This window comes from Hemiscyllium ocellatum, chromosome 25 (assembly GCF_020745735.1).
Source record: "Hemiscyllium ocellatum isolate sHemOce1 chromosome 25, sHemOce1.pat.X.cur, whole genome shotgun sequence".
Taxonomy (NCBI): domain Eukaryota; kingdom Metazoa; phylum Chordata; class Chondrichthyes; order Orectolobiformes; family Hemiscylliidae; genus Hemiscyllium; species Hemiscyllium ocellatum.
In genome coordinates this window covers 16494503-16518350 of record NC_083425.1, presented here as the reverse complement: position 1 = coordinate 16518350, position 23848 = coordinate 16494503, and the positions used below count along the sequence as shown (strand labels likewise).

The 23848-nt window shown below is 41.9% G+C and overlaps 1 protein-coding gene across 2 annotated transcripts; it reads right to left on the bottom strand.

Moving 5' to 3' along the window:
* Nucleotides 1-10996: 10996 nt before the first annotated feature.
* On the bottom strand, nt 10997-23368 carry LOC132828004 (inward rectifier potassium channel 2). Of its 2 annotated transcripts, none has more exons than XM_060844864.1 (2): nt 23159-23368; nt 10997-15985 (listed from the first exon to the last, which is right to left on the bottom strand). In XM_060844864.1, exon 2 carries the CDS (start codon nt 15762-15764, stop codon nt 14484-14486), a length of 1281 nt encoding a protein of 426 aa, XP_060700847.1. In that variant the 5' UTR covers nt 15765-15985; nt 23159-23368; the 3' UTR covers nt 10997-14483. The 2 variants fall into 2 exon arrangements, with proteins under 2 accessions (XP_060700847.1, XP_060700849.1); XM_060844866.1 differs by lacking the exon at nt 23159-23368 and adding an exon at nt 22619-22700.
* Between the last annotated feature and the right edge of the window lie 480 nt (nt 23369-23848).

Below are 23848 nucleotides of genomic sequence, written 5' to 3'. Positions count from 1 at the left end.
ACACACTGTTGTTACTGAGTTCCACAAGGATTAATGCAGGGACCTATGTTGTTTGTAATATATATATAAATGGTTTAGATGAAAATGTAATTGTTTGGTTTCGCAAGTTTGCAGATGACATGAAAATTGGACTGTGAGGAAGGCTATCAAGCAATGGAGCAGAATTTGGATCAGCTGGAAAACTGGGCAGAGAAATGGCAGATGCAGTTTCGTGGCAAGGATGAGATGATAATGAGGACATAAGACATGTGTGCCTTCAGCTGTCAGGGAATTGAGTGTAAAAGTTGGCAAATCATGTTACAATTGTAAAAGACTTTGGTCAGGCCTTGCTTGGAGTGCTGTGGGCAGTTCTGGTCACCACACTGTGGAAAGGATGTGGAGTCTTTGGAGAGGGTGCAGAAGAGTTTACCAAGATGTTGCACAGATTGGAATATATTGTTTATAAGAAGAGGTTGAACAAACTTGAATTGTTTTTGCGAGAGTGATGGAGGCTAAGGGGTGACCTGTTAGGAATATATAAAATTTAGAGAGGGTGGACAGCCAGACTCTCTTTTTGAGGGGGCAACTGACAAATACGAAGGGGCGTGGGTTGGGGTGAGAGGAGGAAAGTTGAAAGGGGACGTGTGAGGAAAGGTTTTTTACACAGAAGCCAGCAGGTGCCTGGGACATTCTGCGAGAAAAGTGATAGAGGCTGATACTTTAACAATGTTTAAGAGGTAGAGAATAGAGATGTATGGATCATGGAATTAATTTAGAAGGAATTAATTTAGAATAGTATCATAGTCGGCACAGACTAGGTGGGCCGAAGGGTCTGGTTTTGTGCTGTACTATTCTATGTTCTGTGCATCTCACTGTAACTGTGCCCCACCTTTATCTGGAGGTGATGTAAGACTGTCATGAACCGTGACCACACTGGGAGTGGGCGGTGAATTGCCTGCATATTGGAATTAGAGGCTTTTTGTTGGGAAAGACATCACCAACCTGCATTACTCTCCCTCATCAACTGGTTATGTATGGAAAATGAATGCAGATAATTGAAGTAAGGCATGATAGCAATGGAAACTTGAAACTCTCTCTCCACAAATTACTACTCAGAGTAGCTCAGTTACAAATGCCAAAACTGAGATAGATCGACTTTTACTAATCAAAGATTTTGGGGGTTGTGGAGTCAATTTACAATTGGAAAGAGTCAAAATACAGATGAATCAGTATGTCACTTGACAAGGGTGAGGGCCGAATGGCTTTCTCCTGTTTTTACGTTACACTAACAGAAGCACAAATAAGCAATGATGGTCTAAACTCTGGGAAATCAACAACCCTACAACTGTTGTACTGTCACAGCCAGTTGGTTATTTGGATCAGCAGGAAACCTAATAATGTTGTGGACTTTGCAAAATAAGTCATCCTTCCTTTATTACATTTGTGTACAACTGTCTGTCTGATGAAACAGATGCCTTCTGCTCTTGATAATGCCAAGTTCCTAACAGTTTGGATGTACTGTAAAATGTTTGCAAACTATTTGTCATTCACATTCAAATAAAATGAGAAACAATAAGTTTCACTCTATAATCCATCTGTGATACTCAACATAGTCAATTTTGGCTTTCACTACTGCCTCGAAACACATGATGCAAAATTCCTGTTACACATCTGATGAGCAATTAAAGTTTGTCACTTTTCCCAACTTGTTCTACAACACTGCATTATGATACCAGGGGCATGTTGTTCCAATGCCCTATTTAGTAATTTACTTCGTGCCTCATTCCGCTGTAGGACAAAAGCTCCTTGACATTGCACTACTGCTATCATATCCAGAAATGGGAATTTTACAATCAATCTGTATTGCTAGTCTGGATAAAAAGAACAATGCATCAAGATATTGGACATGATGTTATGCATGTAACAAAGCAGCTTGAAAATATTTTTAGGTTTTATTGTTTGAGAAGTGCTTAAGCTACCTGAACGTTGTCTGACATTGGTAAGAATGACAGTGCTGTCACTCTGACACTGTGAACCTGAGATATTAGGATGAACAGAATTACAGATGTTTCTTTGAAGCTCCATCATGGAGAGAAGGTTTTATTGTTGGAATTAGTAGAGCCTGTGAATTATATAACATGCGTTTTTATCTTTATCTCTCATTTAAAGGAATGGTGTGGTTTTCCACACTCACAAAGCAGTAATCTATCACAAGGTGGTTCATGTTGCCAAAATTTTATTAAGTGTAAGTAAATCGCATGCTTAAGACTAGAGATGTTGCCTTGCCTTTCAGAGATGAATGGCTGGATTTGAAGACTCTTGTCCCTCAGTGAGAGCAGAATGGTCACTTGGTTAAGATGGCAGTAAAGTAAGTTTCATTCCCAAAATTTTTCCCAAATTTTTACTTGCTTAGGGTAGAGGGGAGAGACCAAACTTAAATAGCAGCCTTGATTCCTGATGAGATCCTTGGACACGAAACTATCTAGAGGCCAAGCTACTCACCATAGTCCCACAGATCTGCTCTCTCATTAGAGAAAGATGACTGGTCACGATTCAATGTGAGAGTCACCACATCTCAGGCAAGGGGATAGATTAAGAAAGAGAATCTTTCATAGTAACCTTAGTGTTATGGATCAGGCCAGACCCCCTCAAAACATTTCAAGAAAGTAGTTCAGACCCTAACTTTGCTAGTTTTTTAAGCAGGTATAATATGGATATTCCAGGAGAGATGCAACTGGCCAAACCACTTTGTTTTAAGCAAAACAATATTGATTTACAAGATTACTGAATGAAACACAAACAAAAGAGAACAGAATATAGAATAACTTAAACTATCTGTAAACCCAGACTTTTTGGAGTCTGTTTCTTTTATGACCTCTCTGAAAAACAACAATGACAAAATAACCTTGTTAAAGGAGCAGCATTGTCATATCAGCCAGTGCTAGAATTGAACCCACGCTGTTGGCATGAGTCTGCATCACAGACTACAGCGGCTGCTTCTGGCTTGGTATTCCAGCCACCCAGTGTGGTGTTCTTGTAGTGGCACTGTCTTTTCCCGAATCCAGGAGCCATGAATTGAACTAAGATGTACTTTTGTTTTAATCCATGCCTTCTGTTATTAATATTTACATTGTGCTATGGTGACTTAAACACTTTCCCTGTTTTTTCTTGTGTAAAAAATATAAGTGACAATAAATGGCTAACCTATTCTATTCAACCAGCTGAGCTACTGCCAGGCTCAATTAAAGACAATGTGGTCCCCAACAGGCTGATGGCAACTACCAGCAACAAAGGTCATAAGAAGCCCAGTAAAATTGGGGTGGCACAGTGGCTCAGCAGTTAGCACTGCTGTCACACAGTGCGAGGGACTCAGGTTCAATTCCAGCCTCAGGCGACTGTCTGTGTGGAGTTTGCACATTCTCCCCGTGTCTGCGTGGGTTTCCTCCGGGTGCTCTGGTTTCCTCCCACAGTCACAAAGATGTGCAGGCCAGGTGAATTGGCCATGCTAAATTTCCCGTAGTGATAGGCGCATTAGTCAGAGGGAAATGTAGGGGACTGTGTCTGGGTGGGTTACTCTTCAGAGGGTTGGACTTATTGGGCCAAAGGGCCTGTTTCCATACTGTACACAATCTAAAATTGAATTCTCCTTGTGAATCAAGAGCCACAAGGCTAATCAGAGACTCTGTCAGACTGATTCTTCAGGCACCAAAAATCAGCATTGTGATAATGCGTAGTAATGATGATCACAAGGATGCTTGCATTAAACCCAAAACCAGAAAAATTCTCATGAGTCATGCTTCTGCTGGAAAGATTGGAGGATCAACCATGGCTAAGCCACCGACAATAAAAATCAGAAGGTCATCTTTCAAATCTATGGAGTGTCTGTGTAGTCTTCTCTCTTCCTTCCCAACAGAACATGTGAAGTGCTTTATTTTCTGTAATCAAAAGAACATTTTTTTTTGTTATGCAGTGTGAGGAGCTAAATTCAAATGTCACATTGGCATATGTGAGATTAAAACAACAAGCTGACCACTGGAATGAACTGGCATTTTTCACATTTATTTCTTTCATGAGCCTCTTGGCATTCAAAACCACTTATGGTGTGTGATAATTCCTTAACAATAACCATGATTAAATCATAACACCAAGCACTTATACCACATGATGGGCAGCAAGTCTGGAGTGACAGCACACTGTAGGGCCAGCCAATAGTTCATGTGTCTGAATAACTGTTCACACCAGGCAACTAGGAGCAGCAAAGTGATGACATTATCAGAGATTACAAATAGAAGGGCTGGTGTTGATAAAGACCAGGACCATGGAGATATTAACAAAATATGTGATATGATTGCAACGGAATAATAATCCTCCTCACCTCCCAATGCCAGAAACTGAAGTGATCCTACATATTACTCTTGTGTATGTTGTCCAGCAATACAGCAGGTAGTGGAATGAATAATTACAATAAAAATAACAACCGTTCTTTGCTATAGGATTAGTTTAAATTATACAGGAGAGTCATGTCTGCGAAAGTCTTTATCTCAAAACCTATGGTGGATAATCAGGTAGATGGTTAATTGCACTGGGAATACTGGAGATTTTGTTTTTTAAAGATGTTAAACCTTGTTCCACAGCTCTTGCAAAAAAAAGGTGTCTTTGGAAATGGTAACTGCTTATACAAATATGCTTGTAGATTAAATGTGCCTTAATGTTTTCAATGCCAACTATTCTTTGATACTGTCAGAACAGATTTACACAATATCACATTGACATTTTTCTCTATACTTCTTAACACCAACACTTTGGTCAGTTTTGTTTTCTATTTTGATAAACATCAAGATTTAAGTGTTGCTAATCAGAAAATCTAAACTCAGTTTAGAAAAGTAATTTTCAGTTGGTGTTTTGGAACAGTGTCTTAAATCTCTTAAGCCATGTGTTGACCAAGACAAAATAACTGCAAACATTTTTAAAAATTAGAGTTTATGTTAAGTAATTTAAGCAAGTTGTGTCACCATTGTCTTACCAGCCCTTAGGGGCTGCTCTCTCATTAGAGAGAAGCAACTAGTGGTAACTTAACCTGAGGGTCACCAGATATCAAGTGAAGGAGATTGCTTTATGGTCATCTCAAACCAGCAACAGGAATTGAACCCACACTATCAGCATTACACAGCTGTGAGCCAGCAATCCAGCCAAATGAGCTAAACCAATTCCCTCAGCTGACACGAATTTGGATTTGGTATTCATTGAAATTTGATCCAATGAGTTTCACATATTATATTCAGGAATTACAGGTTTTAAAGCCCAAACCAGTTCAATTTGGAGCTGAAGTGTTAGCAATGTTTGTCACCCACGCTCTGTGTAGTTCCTAGAACATGGAAATATCAGTGGATGGTTGATAGCAGCTTAATCAAAATAGACTCAATTTAGAAATAGCATAGAGTTTACTTTTTGTGCTTAGATTATTTGGTTGAGAGTTTTTGAATGACAAATTTGCATATAAAGGAAATGTAAAATTAATAAAATATATCAGAGAAATATTTAAAAGAATGGAAGTCAGCTCTTCTCTCCAAATTTTCAGAATTGTTCATACGAAAGCCCATGGACTAAGCCAATGATCCTCAGTGCTACAAAAATAATGATTGGAAGACTCCCCCTCATCTTTCAGGTCTGCCGGCATCATGATGACCACAAAATGCCGACCTCTTGCCACTTCACCATTCATTCCCATGTTGCTATGTAATCTCCAGAGACTGTTCCCTGTTCTTGTTTACAACTGTGAGGAGTGTACTCATATAGACATCTGACAGTTCATTCTGTCTCAGCATTAAAAAATATTGAATCTCAATAAACAGTAGTAAAAAGCCAATGAAGTCAGACTGCATAATATGTTTATAAGATAATTTCAGCAAATTTCAATTAGCTGGGTGCCAAGGTCATTCACAAAGTTAGCATTCTTCTCAACCTTCTCCCCAGTACCATCAATTTCCCTGTGCTTTTCCATGTAGTGAGGTCAATCAGATTTAAACGAAATCCTCAGATCCAGTAGGATTGGCTCTTGCCCTGCTACATACATTTATGTGGGGTACGATAAGCTTTAGCAGCAACTTAATCTTGCCTTTGGGTATAACACTGGATATGTCAGCTCTCTGTAGAATTGTGTTCTGTTGTTTATGTTTCTCCTTAGCGGTTCTGTTTTTTGCAACATGCCAACTTGCTTAACCTGACCGGCGAGCTTGTATTTTCTGAACAAAAACAATGTTTAAATACTGGAAATCTTTAAATAATGCATCTAGCAGAAAATTGCAAAATTTGATAAGTAGTACTTCATTCCACTTTATATGTTGCTTTTGGAGGTTTAGCTGCTTCAGTTCTGGCAGAAGCTGCGATGATCTATTTCTGTATTTTTAAATGCTGTGATTGGACAACACAATCACAAGATGTTCTATCAGGTGATAGTGCCCTTTAACAGGGAATGAATGACATCTGAAACTGATCTGAGATAACTCCATGCGTCCTATTTTTGGACCTTTGGGTGTTGTAAGTTTGTAAGTTTCTAACCTATAGGTTTACTTGCAAGTCAATTGCAAGTATTTTAAGCTCCAATTAAAATATCTATTCAGTGCAGATTAATAAACATCACTGATAAGCACCTCAAGTGAAGCTCTCAATTCCTGTTCTAACAGTACATTAGAGACAATAAACATTTTGAAATTATGTATTAAACTATGTAAAATCATAATAATGCAGAGGAGGCATGATAATTGTTTTGGTTTAAATTATATATCCAAACATTTAAAGACATGACAAGGTGAGCAGATAGAGATCATTCACATGAAAAATAATCAAAAAAGATAATTAAAGTTTGCAAACATCAAGCTAATGAAACAAATGTATATGAATTCATGAAACAGAAGAATGACACAACGTTGTCCTGTATTGATGTTTAGAAAGCTGGACGACAATAAAGAGGATTGTTTTGAAGGATCATTTCTGACTACATTAAGTTATAGTTAACTGCTAATTCTGTTGTAGAATGAGCACATAATACATAGCATTGACAATATTGGAATCGAATTCAAGCCCATCTTATACCACTGCTATGCCAAATGTGATGGACTGAGTCATGTTAAAAAGAACTAATAATCTTTGCTGGTGTGCCTTAATGTTTATCATCCTCTCTCTCTCGGAGCACCTGATTGAAAGTATACATAGCACAGAACAAGCACCAGATTAACAAACCATTGCACAGGGATTCAGACACTTGCACATATGCTGTGCACTGTATTCCCACATCATGAGCATTTGCCAGTCAAAGAACAGCAGCAAATTGTGTTAAGATTATGCATGCAAACGTCAGAGATGATAGCCAGTGAACAGAGAGGTGAAAAGATCAGTGGATGTGTTGGAGCCACAGCAAGACATACATGCACTATCTCGAATATAGAGGGACTGTAATGTTTAACTTTTAACTTTGTTCCTTATTTCTTTCCACCTTGTCCTGAAGTTTTTGTACCTAGGTATTTGGACCTAAGATGACACCATGTGTGGCAACATTGAAAGCTTTTCACTGTACTCCTGTAAGTGAGTACACATTACAATAAAGTCTAAAGCTAAGTTTAGTAGATCAGAATTTGGGACAGTACTGAAAAAACATACAGGCATGTTGCCAAAATGGTAACCCTCAGTGAAGTGTTCAATGATTTACAAATATGAAAAACTAGCAACAATATCACTTCTCTCATGACCTATGGATGTTCCAGCCAATGGAGTACTTTTGAAGTGTAGTCACTGTTTTAGTGCCTTTAGTTAAAAATCACACACCAGGTTATAGTCCAACAGGTTTAATTGGAAGCACACTAGTGTCTGGAGCGTCGCTCCTTCATCAGGTGATAGTGCTTTAATAAGCCAACCAATTTCTTTGCAGAGAAATCTCCCATAAAGCTGGCACATAAGGTCCTAGGGAGTGTTGCTGAACAAAGAGACCTTGGAGTGCAGGTTCATAGCTCCTTGAAAGTGGAGTCGCAGGTAGATAGGATAATGAAGAAAGCATTTGGTATGCTTTCATTTATTGGTCAGAGTATTGAGTACAGGAGTTGGGAGGTCATGTTGCGGCTGTACAGGACATTGGTTAGGCCACTGTTGGAATATTGCGTGCAATTCTGGTCTTCTTCCTATCGGAAAGATGGTGTGAAACTTGAAAGGGTTCAGAAAAGATTTACAAGGATGTTGCCAGGGATGGAGGATTTGAACCATAGGGAGAGATTGAACAGGCTGTGGCTGTTTTCCCTGGATCGTCGGAGGCTGAGGGGTGACCTCATAGAGGTTTACAAAATTATGAGAGGCATGGATAGGATAAATAGACAAAGTCTTTTCCCTGGGGTCGGGGAGTGCAGAACTAGAGGGCATAGGTTTAGGGTGAAAGGGGAAAGATATAAAGGAGATCTAAGGGGCAACTTTTTCACGCAGACGGTAGTACCTGTATGGAATGAGCTGCCAGAGAGAGTGGTGGAGGCTGGTACAATTGCAACAGTTAAGAGGCATTAGGATGTGTATATGAATAGGAAGGGTTTGGAGGGATATGGGCCGGGTGCTGGCAGGTGGGACTAGATTGGGTTGGGATATCTGATCGGCATGGACGGGTTGGACCAAAGGGTCTGTTTCCATCTGTACATCTCTATGACTCTATGAAATGGCACTAGATTAATTTAGGATACCTGGTGAATAATTTGGGGTATGAAGGATATGAAGGATAGGTCATGCCTCACAAACCTTATTGAGTTCTTTGTGAAGGTGACCAAACAGGTAGATGAGGGTAAAGCCATTGAAGTGGTGTATATGGATTTCAGTAAGGCATTTGATAAGGTTTCCCATGGTAGGCTACTGCACAAAATAGGGAGGCATGGGATTGAGGGAGATTTAACTGTTTGGATCAGATCTTGACTAGCTGAAAGAGGACAGAGAGTGGTGGTTGATGGGAAATGTTCATCCTGGAGTTTAGTTACGACTGGTGTACTGCAAGGATCTGTTTTGGGTTCACTACTGTTTGTCATTTTTACAAACGACTTGGATAAAGGCATAGAAGGATGGGTTAGTAAATGTGGGGATGACACTAAGTTCGGTACAATTATGAAAAGTGCCAAAGGATGTTGTAGGCTGCATAGATAAGCTGCAGAGCTGAACAGAAAGGTGGCAAATAGAGTTAAATGCGGATAGGAATGAGGTATTCACTTTGGAAGGAGTAACAGGAATGTAGAGTACTGGGCAACTGGTGAGGGTCTTGGTAGTGCAGATAAGCAGAAAGATCTCAGTGTCCATGTACATAGATCCCTCAAATTTGCCACCCAGGTTAATACGGCTGTTAAGAAGGCATACAGTGTGTTAGCTTTTATTAGTAGAGGGATCAAGCTTTGGAACTATGAGGTCATGCTGCAGCTGTACAAAATTCTGGTGCAGTCGCACTTGGGAGTATTGCGTGCAGTTTTGGTCACCGCATTATAGGAAGGATGTGGAAGCTTTGGAAATGGTTCAGAGGAGATTTACTAGGATGTTGCCTGTTATGGAAGGAAGGTCTTATGTGGAATGGTTGAGGGACTTGAGGCTGTTTTTACTAGAGAGAAGGTTGAAACGTGACTTAATCGAGACATATAAGATAATCAGAGGGTTAGATCAGGTGGACAGTGAGAGCCTTTTTCTTCAGATGGTGATGGTTAGCATGAGGGGACAGAGTTTTAAATTGAGGGGTGATAGATATAAGGCAGATGTCAGAGATAGGTTCTTTACTCAGAAAGTAGTGGGGTGTGGAACGGCCTGCGTGCAACAGTTGTAGACTTGCCAATTTTAGAGGCATTTAAATGGTCATTGTATGAGTGGATGAGAATGAAATAGTGTAGGTTATATGGGCTTCAGATTGGTTTCACAGGGCGGTACAACATCGAGGGCTGAAGTGCCTGTATTATGCTGTAATGTTTTATGTTCTGTGGTCAGCATAGACAAGTTGGATTGAAGGGTCTGTTTCCATGCTGTACATCTCTATGACTCTAAATGTCAATGCAATGATAATAAGATCATCTGTTTTGTTTGTGGTTTTGAAAGTGGGGTTAATATTGGCCAAGACAATTGCTCCCAACGCTGACTAAGATGGTGAGAATCATACATTTTTTGTTAGGCAAGGATATTGATTGTGATGGAGCCAAGGTAGGGAGGTGGAGTTAATACACAGATTGATCATGGTCCAACTGAATGGCAAAACTGGTTCAGGATTCATCTTCTGAATGAAATTGTGCAAAATCTGCAACAAGCCAGATATCTCACTGGCAATGGTTTCCTCTTTTATTCGAAAGTTATAAAGTACTCTTGCTTCTGGCATTTAGCATGTCATTCACACTGGCAGTTGCCTCTGGCTTTCTGCTCATATGTTCAAGCAACATTAATTTGTTGAATTTAGCTGTCAGAAACAGCATGTAGCTGCAGCCACAAACATTTTTTTTCTTCTGTCTGTCAAGTAGCTTATGAGCTTCTTAATATGAGCAAAAAGTAAAAATGAAGCTGGTTAGATGATAGTCACCAAGGTGTGTCAACAGGTGACTGAAATCTTCACTGTTTGCCATCTCATGTTTAGGTCGTTCACCCTCTATTTCAGTCATAATTAAAAAGAGCATTAGAAGACCATCAAGCTCCTTCTATAGGGTACAATGACAATATTCAGAGAAGGTGGCTAAGAGCTAATGTTAAAACTTACTTTTCTTCTGGGCACATCTTCTGATAACATTGCTAAGGTAATTCGGAGAAATCCAATTTATTGCTGTCGTTGTTTTTTCAGTGATGCCTCTATTGTGTGCTAATTTCCATAATAATGTTTACAGGGAAAACACACAGGACAAATAAAAAGATTAGCGTTGTCTCCAGGAGATGTGTGGGAATTCTATTCAGTGAATAGGTATGATCTTATATTAAGACATTGAGGATGCATCATAAAAAGTCAGTAGTCTGTAATATTTCACAAAAATTTATTTCAACCATAAAATAAGACATACATTTTTTTTAAAAAATCTGTACAATTGGTGGATCTGTGCAGTACAGTAGGAAGACGTTGATACAAAAGGCTGCAAAAATGGTACAAGTATAATAAAATCAAGAACATCATCAAAACTTAGATTTTCCAAGCTGCAAGTGTCCATAGGGAAAGCTGAAAGGAGTTCATAAGACAACAAATCTTACTGGCAGAGAGGTGACCACCGTGCAGCACTAAATAAGTTAAATGGTCGAGAGCAGCTGTACGTTACAGACATTACAGTACTTCACAATTTTGTTATCCCAAAATGCCTTGTAGGAAGGCCAAAAAAAATATATCTTTAGTGGAAATATTTCGTACAAAGAGTGCATGAGAGTTAAACTAGTTTGTCATGTCTTGACAAGATTGCAACATTCCAAATTCTAACCAGTTTTTTTTAAATGTCATTAAGGTATTCTATGAATTTTAACTTTATGTCATGCTTAAATAATAAATAATGAAAGTTCATAGTTGTAACAAACCCTATTAAGCTTGAACAATGTTAAAATCAAGTGACCTGCGCTAACCTGCAGCATCTAGGGTCTACTGGTTGTTACAAGATACTGAATTGCCAGTTTTTATCCTCATGTGGCATCTTACTTTGACTCTATTTACATTTGGCTTTAAATATGAAAATATTCATTAAACATTTATAAACTGTACATTTTATTAAAAACTATATATTGCAAGAGTTTTCTGTTGTAAAAATGCTGTTTTCTTTTTCCTGATAAATATATGCATCAGGCAATTGAGCCCTGAAGTGTTCAAAAAAGTTTTTTTTTGGTTTTTTAAAATTTTTTAAATGTGCTAATTTCTCTTCAGTGAAATGGCAGCATTTTGCAGGTCAATCCAAAGTGTTGTAAGCCAGCTCCTTGGTTTCCTGCTCTTTTTCCATTGCTTTATTTGCTGGTTTAAATACTCTTTGGTTGGAATTCCATTCTAAGGAACCGAGGGATGCACTTTTATTAGCAGCATGTGCAGTATTTTTGCAATTTTTATACTGACGGATGGCATCCATCTTCAAGTTGCCTTGTGCATATTTTCTCTCTAAGTTAACTAATCAGTCATTTGTGTGTATCGGTGAACCTACCCTCCCACACCCCTACCCACCCAAACCTATTTCTATTTCCAAGCTGTCATGTATTGTTCACTGTTTTTGGTTTCTGTAGGACCCACAACCACTTGTAGGTCAGTGAAAGCTGCCAAGTGCCTAAACAGGCAATTCAAAGTCCTCCACGGGAAAAATTGCTAATAAAGCTATAATTAGAGTTGGCAAGAAGACCACTTTCAATTAGTTGGCAGATGTGCTGACCCCACTTTACTGTCTGCTTTCAGAAGGTCAGTGACATTTAACTACCACATTAAAACAAGCCGAGTTCTGCTAATGTCTCTCACCGCGTAAAAAATACTGGTAAATTTTTAAACAAGAAATGTTTTGTCTTTCTTCCAGAGCGCCTAATATTAAACTTAATTTTGTTTTAAGAATAGTGGATGTCATTTGCTTGGCGACATGCCAACAGTCTATACCAAAATGTTCAGTGACCCTTTTCCCACTATTCTAAGCTGGTCCGAACCTGGTTAATTCTGCTGCAACTCCAATGAGAACCAAAAACTGTTTTGAGTGATGGACCATCTCTTAAAGATTATGTGATCACTTGGGAGGTCAGTCTAAATCTGTTGTCACAGCAGTAACAGTCTTCTTCCTCAGACAAACCAGCTTTGGAATAAGGAGTTGTGGACTTGAACTAACTGCTGTGACATTCAGCTGAACAGCTATGGAAAGGAAAATATCAAGAAACAGGATGCTCTCTTCTAGTGCAGACAATGAAAAATCAAAAGCTTTTAAAATCCTTAGTTACATTCCATTTTTAAAAATCTTAATGTTTGAACAGTGTGATTTGACCCCTCCATTATTCCCTCCTCTGTGCAGCTTCATTCAGATGAGCAGGTTAGATAAGCCACAGATGCTCAAACGTTCTGAAGGCTAGTACCATAGTTCTTGCTCACTGGAAAGATTATTTCTACTTCACTCTGTTGTGAGCTATTTTGCTGCAGAGAAATCAAACCCCACTATATCCCAGATAGGCAGCAATACAGCTCAAATTTGTTTCTAGTCTAAGTGGTTATGGTGCTTAGTGGATTAACTGGACTTCCAGCCAAAGTGCTATAAGTTCAATTCTCAGGTTAGCACTGCATATTGCCACCAAGAATGATGTCTCATTTGCTATCAGAGTGTTTCAAGAGAATAGACCCAACTTGCGGAGAGGATGAGAGGACGGGGACAGGCGAGGGCAAAGTAGAGGAATGTCTTTCCATCATCTTGCCACACCCAAGTCACAATATCTGCTGGGTGATTACAGAATGAAACCAATTGCCAGGAAAATTTGCTGGCCAAAATGTTCCACTTTTTGGGTGAATGCGGAACAGCAGGAAGCTGATAAACATGCAAGGATTTAGGTTTGGGTTTCATTGCTTACTTAAAAGGAGAGGAATGCGCTGCACTTCACCTTTGGAAGATCTATATTCACAGATAAAGCTTGTTGGAAAAGGACTAGTATCTTAACATCTGCAATAGTTAGATAGCCAGACATGCTTGCCCTTTGTCATTAGTTAAACTTAACTTTATGATATATGTACTTCTGAAAAAGGGAGACCGTAAGATTTGCTAAAAATCGATGAAAAATATCCATGCAATTAATTATTTTCTGAACAGTGGAACTATGAATTTCATCGGGTCAGTGCAGCGAATTGTCATGGTTTTCATATGCGGGACACTACCATCAAGAATTAAGTCAACCAATTCTTTGGAAACTAAAGTCAGTCAATTTTAAAGGAACTAGGAGAAAGAAAATTGAACCAATTTTTAATTCATGGTTTTAGAAAAGCAAATGAATCATAAATACTGATTTTGATTTGATCACAATAAATCAATAGAAGAAAACTTCAAAAATAAATATTATATATAAGCCGCAACTTCACTTATCAACTTATCTATTAAATTGTTCTTCAGTGGTCACTGTTCTTTCAGGAGTTCAGTTAAACCATTTCAGAGCAGATGAATTCCTCGTTCAGAACAATAAGTTTCCTTTCAGAGCCATTTTGTTCGGTGTACATAATGTTTTGGGTTAACTTACATCCAACCAGTCTTTCCTGCAAGTTCAAGTTTTGCCATATATGTATATATGTGTGTATATATATATATATATATATATATGCTACTGCATTTGCCATTATGTGCCTCCTTATCAGGTCAAAAATTATTATTAGTGCTTTGTTTGAAAGAATTGATCTTCTCCAGTCTGTTACTAAAGAAGAACAACCTGTGTAGGATGGCCTTTCAGCAAAGTCTGACTTCAACAGGACCCTTTTCTTGGTGTGCTGTTCTAGGCACAGTTAAGCACAATATGCTTTGAGGATACATGATCTTTTTTAAAAAAAAGATGCATTTTAGGTGTCAAATTTCAGATTCCCGTCTGAGTGGGCGAGGTTCTAATGGGACAGTGGCCTGATTATGGTCCGTGTTAGTTAGTGTCTCTGTGCTCGGACTCTCTGGGGACCCAGCCTCACTGTCCTCATCGTCTTTGTTCATGAGGGCCACCTCATTTTCATAGCAGAAAGTGTTGGGTGTGGAGAGTATGTATTTCTTTTCTGCCAAATCCCTGGCACTGCAGAGAGGCGTATTAGGCACCTCGTAGGTTTTGTGAAAGCGGGAATAATCAACTTTGTAGTAGTTTTTCTCCTCAAAGAGCACTGGTTCAAATCGGTGACCCCAGAGAATTTCACTGGCAAGATACGAGCTGCGACACTGTGTGGTCATTGCTGTAGCTTCCACCATTCCTTCAAGAATCACGACAATTTCAAAATCTGCATTGTCCATGTCCTGTTTGCTCAAGTCATAGAAAGGACTGTCTTCATCAATTTCATGTACTATTGTAATTGGTGACACTAGAAATATTCTATCTATTCCACTATCAAAGCCTACATTAACATCTACTTGATCCAAGGGTATGTATTCACCCTCTGGTGTTATTCTAGATTTAAGCAGCTGGGCCCTTACATGGGCTTCCACTAAGTGGCTCTTTCGTAAATTTCCAACTCGCCACATTAAACAGAGCTTTCCATCCCTCATAGCGATCACAGCACTATCGCTGAAAATGAGTGTTTCATTTCTCTTCTTTGGTTTGGCCATCTTGGCCATGACGGCACCAATGATGAAAGCATCAATGATGCAGCCCACAATGGACTGAAAGACTACTATGAATACAGCTATGGGGCATTCCTCTGTCACACAACGGAAGCCATATCCAATAGTGGTCTGAGTCTCAATGGAGAAAAGAAATGCAGCTGTAAAGCTTTTGACTTCAGAAACACATAGTTTATGCGAGTCTTTGCCATCCAAGTCACCATGCATCAGTGCAATAAGCCAAAACATGCAACCAAACAACAGCCAGGACAAGATGAAGGACAGGCAGAAGATGACCAGCATCCACCGCCAACGAATGTCTACACATGTTGTGAAGATGTCTGACAAGTAGCGTTGCCCCTTTTCACTCATATTTACAAACTGAACATTGCAATGGCCATCTTTCTTCACAAATCTGCTCCGGCACTGCTGCCTGGTGTGTACCTTGCTTTTGCCATTGCCGTAGCCATTGGCAACTGCCATTGTAGCTAGTTTCATCCCGTCTTCCTCGGAGGATACAATGCTGTAGCGGTTGGCACGCACGCTGCCCATTGCCAACGCCTGGGACTGCTGCGTTTCTACTTTGGGATACAGTCTTGAAAATTTCTGGAACAACCTTTGAAGAAACAGTTTTGAACGTTAAGGAAGAGCACACCACGTCTGTGAAAGTAGACCTCTGTAAGTATCCTTGGCTCCACCAAGTTGTCTCCTCTGTAAAGGATCACTTGGTTATCCAATAGTGTGTTGTAATTCAGCACTCAGTAGAGTATAATCTAAAAATGAAATAAAATTAAAGTTACTATCAAATAGAATTAGAGCTGAGAATCATTTCAAAAGTTTAAATAATTCAAGTAATTTTAAGAAAACACTTTTGGATGTTATTGTTAGCTAAAATAAAGGTCAAAGACAAATCTTGATAATTAAAACACTAAATTAATTTGAGAAGTTCGAACACTGCTTTGTTGGTGATTAAGGATGAAAATTATACTGAGCACTGTTACAACAATGCAAAGGCAGACAAATCATTTGCAGCACTTGTTAAATTAGGGCAGTGGTTTTAATTGGATCACATTGATCCATTACCTTGAACATAACAATCCAGTCTCTGCGTAATGATGGATACTCACAATCATCTAAACTTGTGGGCTTTAAAAATAATAGAATCACTTTATAACAAATATGCCATCCTAACCCAGTAGCTAAGTCAAAATGGCAACTTTACTGCTTCTCAAAGTGCCTGAGCCTGACACTTCTCATTTCATCCTGCATGAGATTAAAGTGATCTTAAGTATCACTAATCACCTCAGTCTAATTATACACAGCTAGTGATGTAGGTGGTGTATTAATATGCCTTCCCATTTCTTTCAGTTTGCTATGACAAAGGATGAGGTCAATGCAAATCTCATTTTACTCTGATGTGTGATTTGCATCATGAACGTGCTGCAAAACCAACAGCTCTTCAATTTTTCTTTTATTTATCAATATATTTCATAATCAGAGAGTATTATAGTAAAAGCAATGCTATGATAGACAAATTTTTAAGTAAACCATTTGACGTTCATGTATATGATTTTACTGTGATGCCAAATAACTCCTTGCCACAATAAAAGTACACCAAATGAAACATAGTAATCCATATCAGTTTAGATGTCAGTGCATTAGAGCCACTGTATTTTCAAATGTTGCGGTTGAAACTGATGATCACTTTTGAATCCCAATTCAGATCCGCACCTCACATTGCTTTCATTAATATTTTAAGTTCCTTCTCTTCCTTTCCCCTGGGGTCATCACTATTGGAAATTAAGTGATACATGTCACAAGGGAGATTATTGTACCTAGGACATATGTGTATTATGTATAACAAACTTATTCTGCTGCCAAAATGTGGCAGTGTAACAGCAAATGCAACCACAGACATTAGGATCCATGTCGGACTGAGGGCTAGGAATATATGAGAAAGGTAACAAACCCAGTGCCGGTGTCACAAGGAACATACTTGCATGTCCCAATTATATTTTAAACCACTAATGTGAACCTCAAGTTGTCAAGATCAATGATAAGGTATTATATGACAATGTTAGCAACAACTCAGTAAGTAATAGTTTCATCTCAGAAGATCTAAATCAAGCCCTGAGCCACATTGAAACAAACTTCAATTTGCCTTCTTAAATGAATGGAAAGATCCCACAAGCAAATATGGCAAATTCTCTCAGTGCCATCATCAACACTTACCCCTCAACACAACATTAGGACAGATTATTTGGCCATTTATGTCATTTCTGTTCATGGAACACTGCTGTCTACACATTGCCTGCTAACATTCTTATATTAAAACAGGGATACCACTCAAAAGATTACTTGCTGGTTGCAAAGTGTTCCAGGGCAGCCTGAGGTCATGAAAATCCGATATAAATGCAATCTGGTGTTACATTACCCAAATATTAATTACTCCTTGCTTCCTGACATCAGTGTGAAATTTCCTTTCAGCTTTTAAATTATGTTGCCTTAATTTTACAAATATGATCTTAAAAATATGATTTAACTTGAAAGAAATATTACTACTTAACATTTCTGATTGCATTCAGGCTCTTGTGAATTCTATCAATACCTCTCATTCCCCCTTTGAAGCTGAAGATCCTAGATTTCTATTATAAACTTTATTTTTCCATAACTCTGGCACTAGGGAACATCCACCTGTACTTCTCTGTACTGTATCCAACAATGATGTTTTCCCTTGTGTTTTAATAACTCACTGCATTCGGAACTCACAACAAGATCTGAAGAGGGCTCAGTACAGCTTCAGCTTAATGGCACACATCTATTCTTTTCTGCATTGATCAGAAACTCTGTCTCTTGTATCTTCTGTTGTTAAACAGTCATAGGCTCACAATTGCTCCTAGATCTCTTTTAACCTCAACCCAACTGGTTTGACATGAGAGAATTTAATGTGTCCCTGCACAAATCCATGGCCCCTCTCATTTAATTATTTGCATCTTCCAGTGTATGTTTACCTACACCAAGTTTCATTTGCAAGCTTACTGTGCAAACTCATATCGGTCCTTTTTTTTCATGTTGGTATCACTAGCCTCAGATACCCCTTTCTCCGTTCAGAGTATCTGAACATGTAGATTGAGACAGCTCGGCCCGTCGTGGCTGTGCTAGCTGGCTGGAAATATGATCAAGATGTCCCATTTTCCCCTCTCTACACAATCTTCAACTCCCCTCCCCCCCCCCCCCCCCCCCCAACCCCTTCACACACACACACACACTCCCCATGACTTTGGAAATTCTTTTACAAATACATATCTAGTTTCCTTTTGGAAGTTACTGTCCAGTTCGTAAATGGCTTCTGAATAAAATACTGGTACAGCTCTGTCTGGATTCTTTCTTTTTCTCTGTTCGATTAAGCCCCTGACACACACACACACACACACAGAGGGAGAGAGACATACACATAGACACACAGAGACAGACACAGAGACATACGCGCACACACAGACACAGACGGAGAGAGACATACACATAGACACACAGAGACAGACACAGAGACATACGCGCGCACACAGACACAGACACAGAGGGAGAGAGACATACACATAGACACACAGAGACAGACAGAGACATACGCACACACACAGAGAGACACAGAGGGAGAGAGACATACACATAGACACACAGAGACAGACAAGGACAGACACAGAGACAAACGCACACACACAGAGAGACACAGAGGGAGAGAGACATACACATAGACACACAGAGACAGACAGGGACAGACACAGAGACATACGCGCACAGACATACGCGCAACACAGACACAGAGAGAGAGACACACACACCGCTGCCGAACTTTACCTGAACGATCAAACACACGGAGATTCCGTCTAGTCTGTGATAAGCTTTGCTGCCGAATTTGCAATACTCGCTGGGGAAAGCAGTTACCTCCCCCGTAGTGAGTCGGACCCCCCCACCCCGTCGGGATGGGGAAGGGTACACACACAGAGTACACCCCACAGAGCACTTCAGCTCGCCAGCCACAGCAGCACCCACAGTCCCGGCGGTGGCTCAGAGCAGACAGAACATGCGCACAAAGTACCTTCAACTCATCATGCAAAGTGCTCTGGACGGGATCCGGGTTTAGTTTTCGCTCTGGGAGAAACTACACACTGCATTCCCCCCCACCAAACACCCTTCCTCCGGGCGAAAGTGAGGACTGCCGGTGCTGGAGATGAGAGTCCAGAGTGTGTTGCTGGAAAAGCACAGCAGGTCAGGCAGCATCCCAGGAGCAGGAGAATCGACGTTTCGGGTAAAGGCCCTTCATCAGGATTTTCCAGCACCATACTATTGATGCCGCCTCTGAGGCAGCTTCCAAGCACCAGTTTATTATCTGGCCAACAACAGTGGGTGTCAGCAATAAACTCGACCGCCCAAAACCGTCCCCTCAGACCCAGCTTCAGAGTTGTGTATCGGTTTCCCACCGTCGACCCTGAACTGCTAACGGTGACTGGGTATGTTTTCTAACTAACCTGCTCGGAGATGTCATTGCTCACCTCTGCAGCAGGTGGGGCTTGAACTCGGGTCTCCTGCCTCAGAGGCAGGGCCACTATCATTGTTCCACAAAAGCCCCTTACCATGGTGAGTGCCTTTGGACTTAATGGAGGAGGGTTGAAAACTGACTTATGGGATACAAGGCAGGGTTTGATCAGTCTGGGTACCCCGGGTTTCTGGGGATACACTCAACGGTTCCTATCTCTTTCTACCCAGACACACTTCCTGGTCTCTCTCTCTCTCTGGATAGAAGCCACTCAATGCTCCTAATTGTCGTTTAGCGCTCTTGCACACCACTTTCTGGTTCTGCTGCACATTGCTGGCGTCCTCTCTGTGCCCGACTTCAGCCTGACTTCAAATATCCCTCCAACCACCTCCTCCCCCCCACCCCCACCAACTCCGTCATCGCCAGTCTCTAACACCAAGCACAATCTGCCCTCTTCCTTGTCGTCTGTCGTGTCCTGAAGAAGGGTTACATCCTAAACGTCGACTTTTCCACCCCCTGGTGCTGCCTGCCTTGCTGTGTTCCCTCAGCCCCCTAACACTGCCTGCCTTGTTGTGTTCTCCCAGCCTCCTGATGCTGCCTGCCTTGCTGTGTTCCCCCAGCCCCCTAGTGCTGCCTGCCTTGCTGTGTTCCCCCAGCCCCCTAGTGCTGCCTGCCTTGCTGTGTTCCCCCAGCCCCCTAGTGCTGCCTGCCTTGCTGTGTTCCCCCAGCCCCCTGACACTGCCTGCCTTGCTGTGTTCTCCCAGCCTCCTGATGCTGCCTGCCTTGTTGTGTTCTCCCAGCCTCCTGATGCTGCCTGCCTTGCTGTGTTCCCCCAGCCCCCTAGTGCTGCCTGCCTTGCTGTGTTCCCCCAGCCCCCTAGTGCTGCCTGCCTTGCTGTGTTCTCCCAGCCCCCTGACACTGCCTGCCTTGCTGTGTTCTCCCAGCCTCCTGACACTGCCTGCCTTGCTGTGTTCTCCCAGCCTCCTGACACTGCCTGCCTTGCTGTGTTCTCCCAGCCTCCTGATGCTGCCTGCCTTGCTGTGTTCTCCCAGCCTCCTGATGCTGCCTGCCTTGCTGTGTTCTCGCAGCCTCTAGCCTGGTCTACTCTGCCCTCTCTCGCCAGCTTTCACCCACACTCCTGACTTCCCTCGCATCCTCAGGCTCGGTCCGAGTCCCATTGCCGTTTACCAACATTACTAACATAAGCCAAATAGGGACAGCAACCTCAGTGGAAGCGTAACAGTGGAACGAAACCGCTCAAATCTTATCCCCTTTCCTTCTGAAGTACGTGTGATCACCACGACCGGCCAAACCAAGGACGAAATACATTTGAGGTGGTTCAGTGTTAATTTAATAGCTCAGTCTCTCTAGTTCTGTCAGGAATGGGAATATCCATCTTATTTTGTCTATTACCCCATCCCCAAATAACCAAAGTAACCCTGTGTTTTTGTTTTAAACATTGCCCTTTGTCTTGGTTGTGTCTAATATTAATAGTTATCACAGCTCAGCGTTAAAATCCTGCCGAACAAAAGCTGCATCTGAGCTCGACTCTCCGCGTTTGTAAGTTTGTTCGTCTCCTGTTTTCGCTTCCAGAGGTCAAGGCTTCTCCAACTGACTGCCTCCCCCCACCCCCACCCCCCCAGCACGGCGACACCGGTACCAAACTTTTAACTGCCTGCGAGCGACAATTTGTACACTCTCTCCTTGCAGCTCCCCGGGGTGGCTGTCTCATCAAACCCTCTGTCCCCTCGTCTTCTTTTTGGTATGACCCCCTCCCCCCTCCCCCCAGGTGTTTACTGCCTGAGGAAACAGCAAAGCCCTGGGGGTGTAGGGGGGGTTCAGGACACTGAAACTGCCACTTGTCTCGCCGATAACAACAAGCAGAGCAGGGAATTCCCGGCAGCTGGGTCTGTGCAGCCTGAGTCCGGGGAGGGAAGCAGGATGGGGCTGGTGACTGAGATGGGTAGAGGGTGAAAGCAGATGACAGGAGCGTGCCTGGGTATGGAAGCAGACAGCCTGAGGTGTGGTTGGGAGAGGTGTGGTACTGATCAGCAAATCCTGGTATGTAGGATGCTACCGGCTTCAACTGCTTTGTGGTTCAGGCCACTGCCGCTGGTTTGCTCAGTAGAGTTTTTGGTGTGTGTGTCGTGTGACTCACACTGAACCGCCCAGTTTCGACTCCTCGGCCGGATTCAATCGGTGGAGCTCACTCAGTGTACACTCGCCCCAGCCCACCCCAACGAACACGTGTTATTTGGCAAGGAAAATAGTTGTCTGGGATGAGACAGGGAATTCTCAGCGTGTTTATAAACTGGACGCGGCGAGACAGCGTCAATACACATTTTTTTAAAAAAAGCACATAAAATAAATAAAACAAAAAGGTCAGAGCAACGCGGAATGCCTTTCGAGGATAGGGGAGAGTGTCGTGAACGCGGATCGTTGAGTAACCCCTCTTTCCCCTTTTGTCCAGCCCAACTCTACAGAATTACAACTGATTGATGCGACCGGTTGTGCGAAAATATTTCTGCCGCGGAACTGACTTTCCCTCCCCCTGTCCCTTTCAAAATATCATTTTGCTATCAACGCCCTTAAATTCCGAACTTCCTACTTCTATTGCCAACTTCTATTTTTTTTCCCTCTGTCTGTTGGCGGGCAGGACAACTCAATGAAGGAGGAGAGCTCCCAGAGCAGCCCGAACTCGCACTTGTCCAGTCTTTTACACTATCACCGAAGGGGGGGAGGGGGGAGGGAGAGTGACGATCAACTAGAGGAAACCCAGCGCTTTAACCCTACCGCGGTTCGACACAACGTTCTGAAACACCGTTCCCCTGACAGGACTCCTTTCTCTAAAGTAAAAATAACACAAACTGACCTGAGCCAAACCGGGAAAGTGTGCGGGGGGGAGAGGAAAAGCCAAGCCAGAATCGTGTGGGCTGTTTTGAATCCAATTTCCAGCCACAGCAAAAAAAACCGGGGGGAGGGGGTGGAATCTCATTTCAACATTGACAAACTCTGCAGTTTGACCCTAAACACTCTAACCAGTAGTCGCAACATGTCTGATGCAACAAGTCGCCGCATATCAGGCAGGTCGTCACCCCAATTATCTGATATCCGGGGGGGTAGGGAGGAAGGACTCTTTTACCCCATACCCCTCCCCCACCAACCCGCCCACACCGTACCTCCTTCCTCGTCAACAGAAATAGGACGATTCTAAACGGAAGGTCTACCATTCAGCCCGTTTACACCGCCCCTCTCAAATTACAGCGTTCAAACCTGGGCAAATCAATAAACTTTCTTTTTTAGAAAAAAGAAAATCGCTCTGTCTTGCGTGGTTTGGCTGCAGCAAGACCCTTTAAGCCACTGATTGACTTGAGTGGGAGAAAGAGAAAGATTTGATTTTAATCCTAGTTACCTGCTCAGTGTTTGCAGCGAGAGTGTCATTTGAAATCCAACAGCGGCTGTAACCTGCTCTATAGCTCGGAGGTTGCAGTAACTTGGGGTATTCTTGTCTCTTTCTCTCTCTGAGGTGAGGTGAAAGGGGTGCTGGGTGGGTGGTGATGGTAGTGGTGGTGGAAGGTGTGGAGCGGGGCTCATATGCCGTAGATATAATCCTGTCCTTGTTGCGGTCTGTTTCTGACACCACTTCAACTTCATCCAGATATAAAGCGCGCCGGCTTGGCAAGAAAACCCGCCCCGGGCACACCTTTCCGCCAATCCTCATGCGAACTGTATGAGTGACAGCCCTCTTGACCAATAAGCGATACGACCTCCATCTACACCCCTCCTCCTCCTCCTCCCCCCCCCCCCCCCCCCAAACCATCCCATCGCAGTCTCTTTTCGTGTTCATTCCAACTCTCAAACACTGACAATCCGCTTCCCAACAGGGCCCGGGGTTGGTGCAATAAAGCCTTGACCTGAGGATCTACAGACTCGTGTTAAAACAGCAGGTCAAGATTGAACAGCGTTGAGGGGAACCATGAAGGCGCGGGGGGAGGTGGAATTATGTTTCGGTTTCCTTGCTCTAGTTTTCTGTTAGCTAATGTCCCTAATAAACGGGACCGTTTATGCTTTTCTGTAGGTTTGCTTCTTTCAAGGAGAATCC

Bases quoted from the DNA above. Each gene is read 5' to 3' on its own strand.
- LOC132828004 (XM_060844864.1), bottom strand. From the start codon at position 15,764: ATGGGCAGCGTGCGTGCCAACCGCTACAGCATTGTATCCTCCGAGGAA.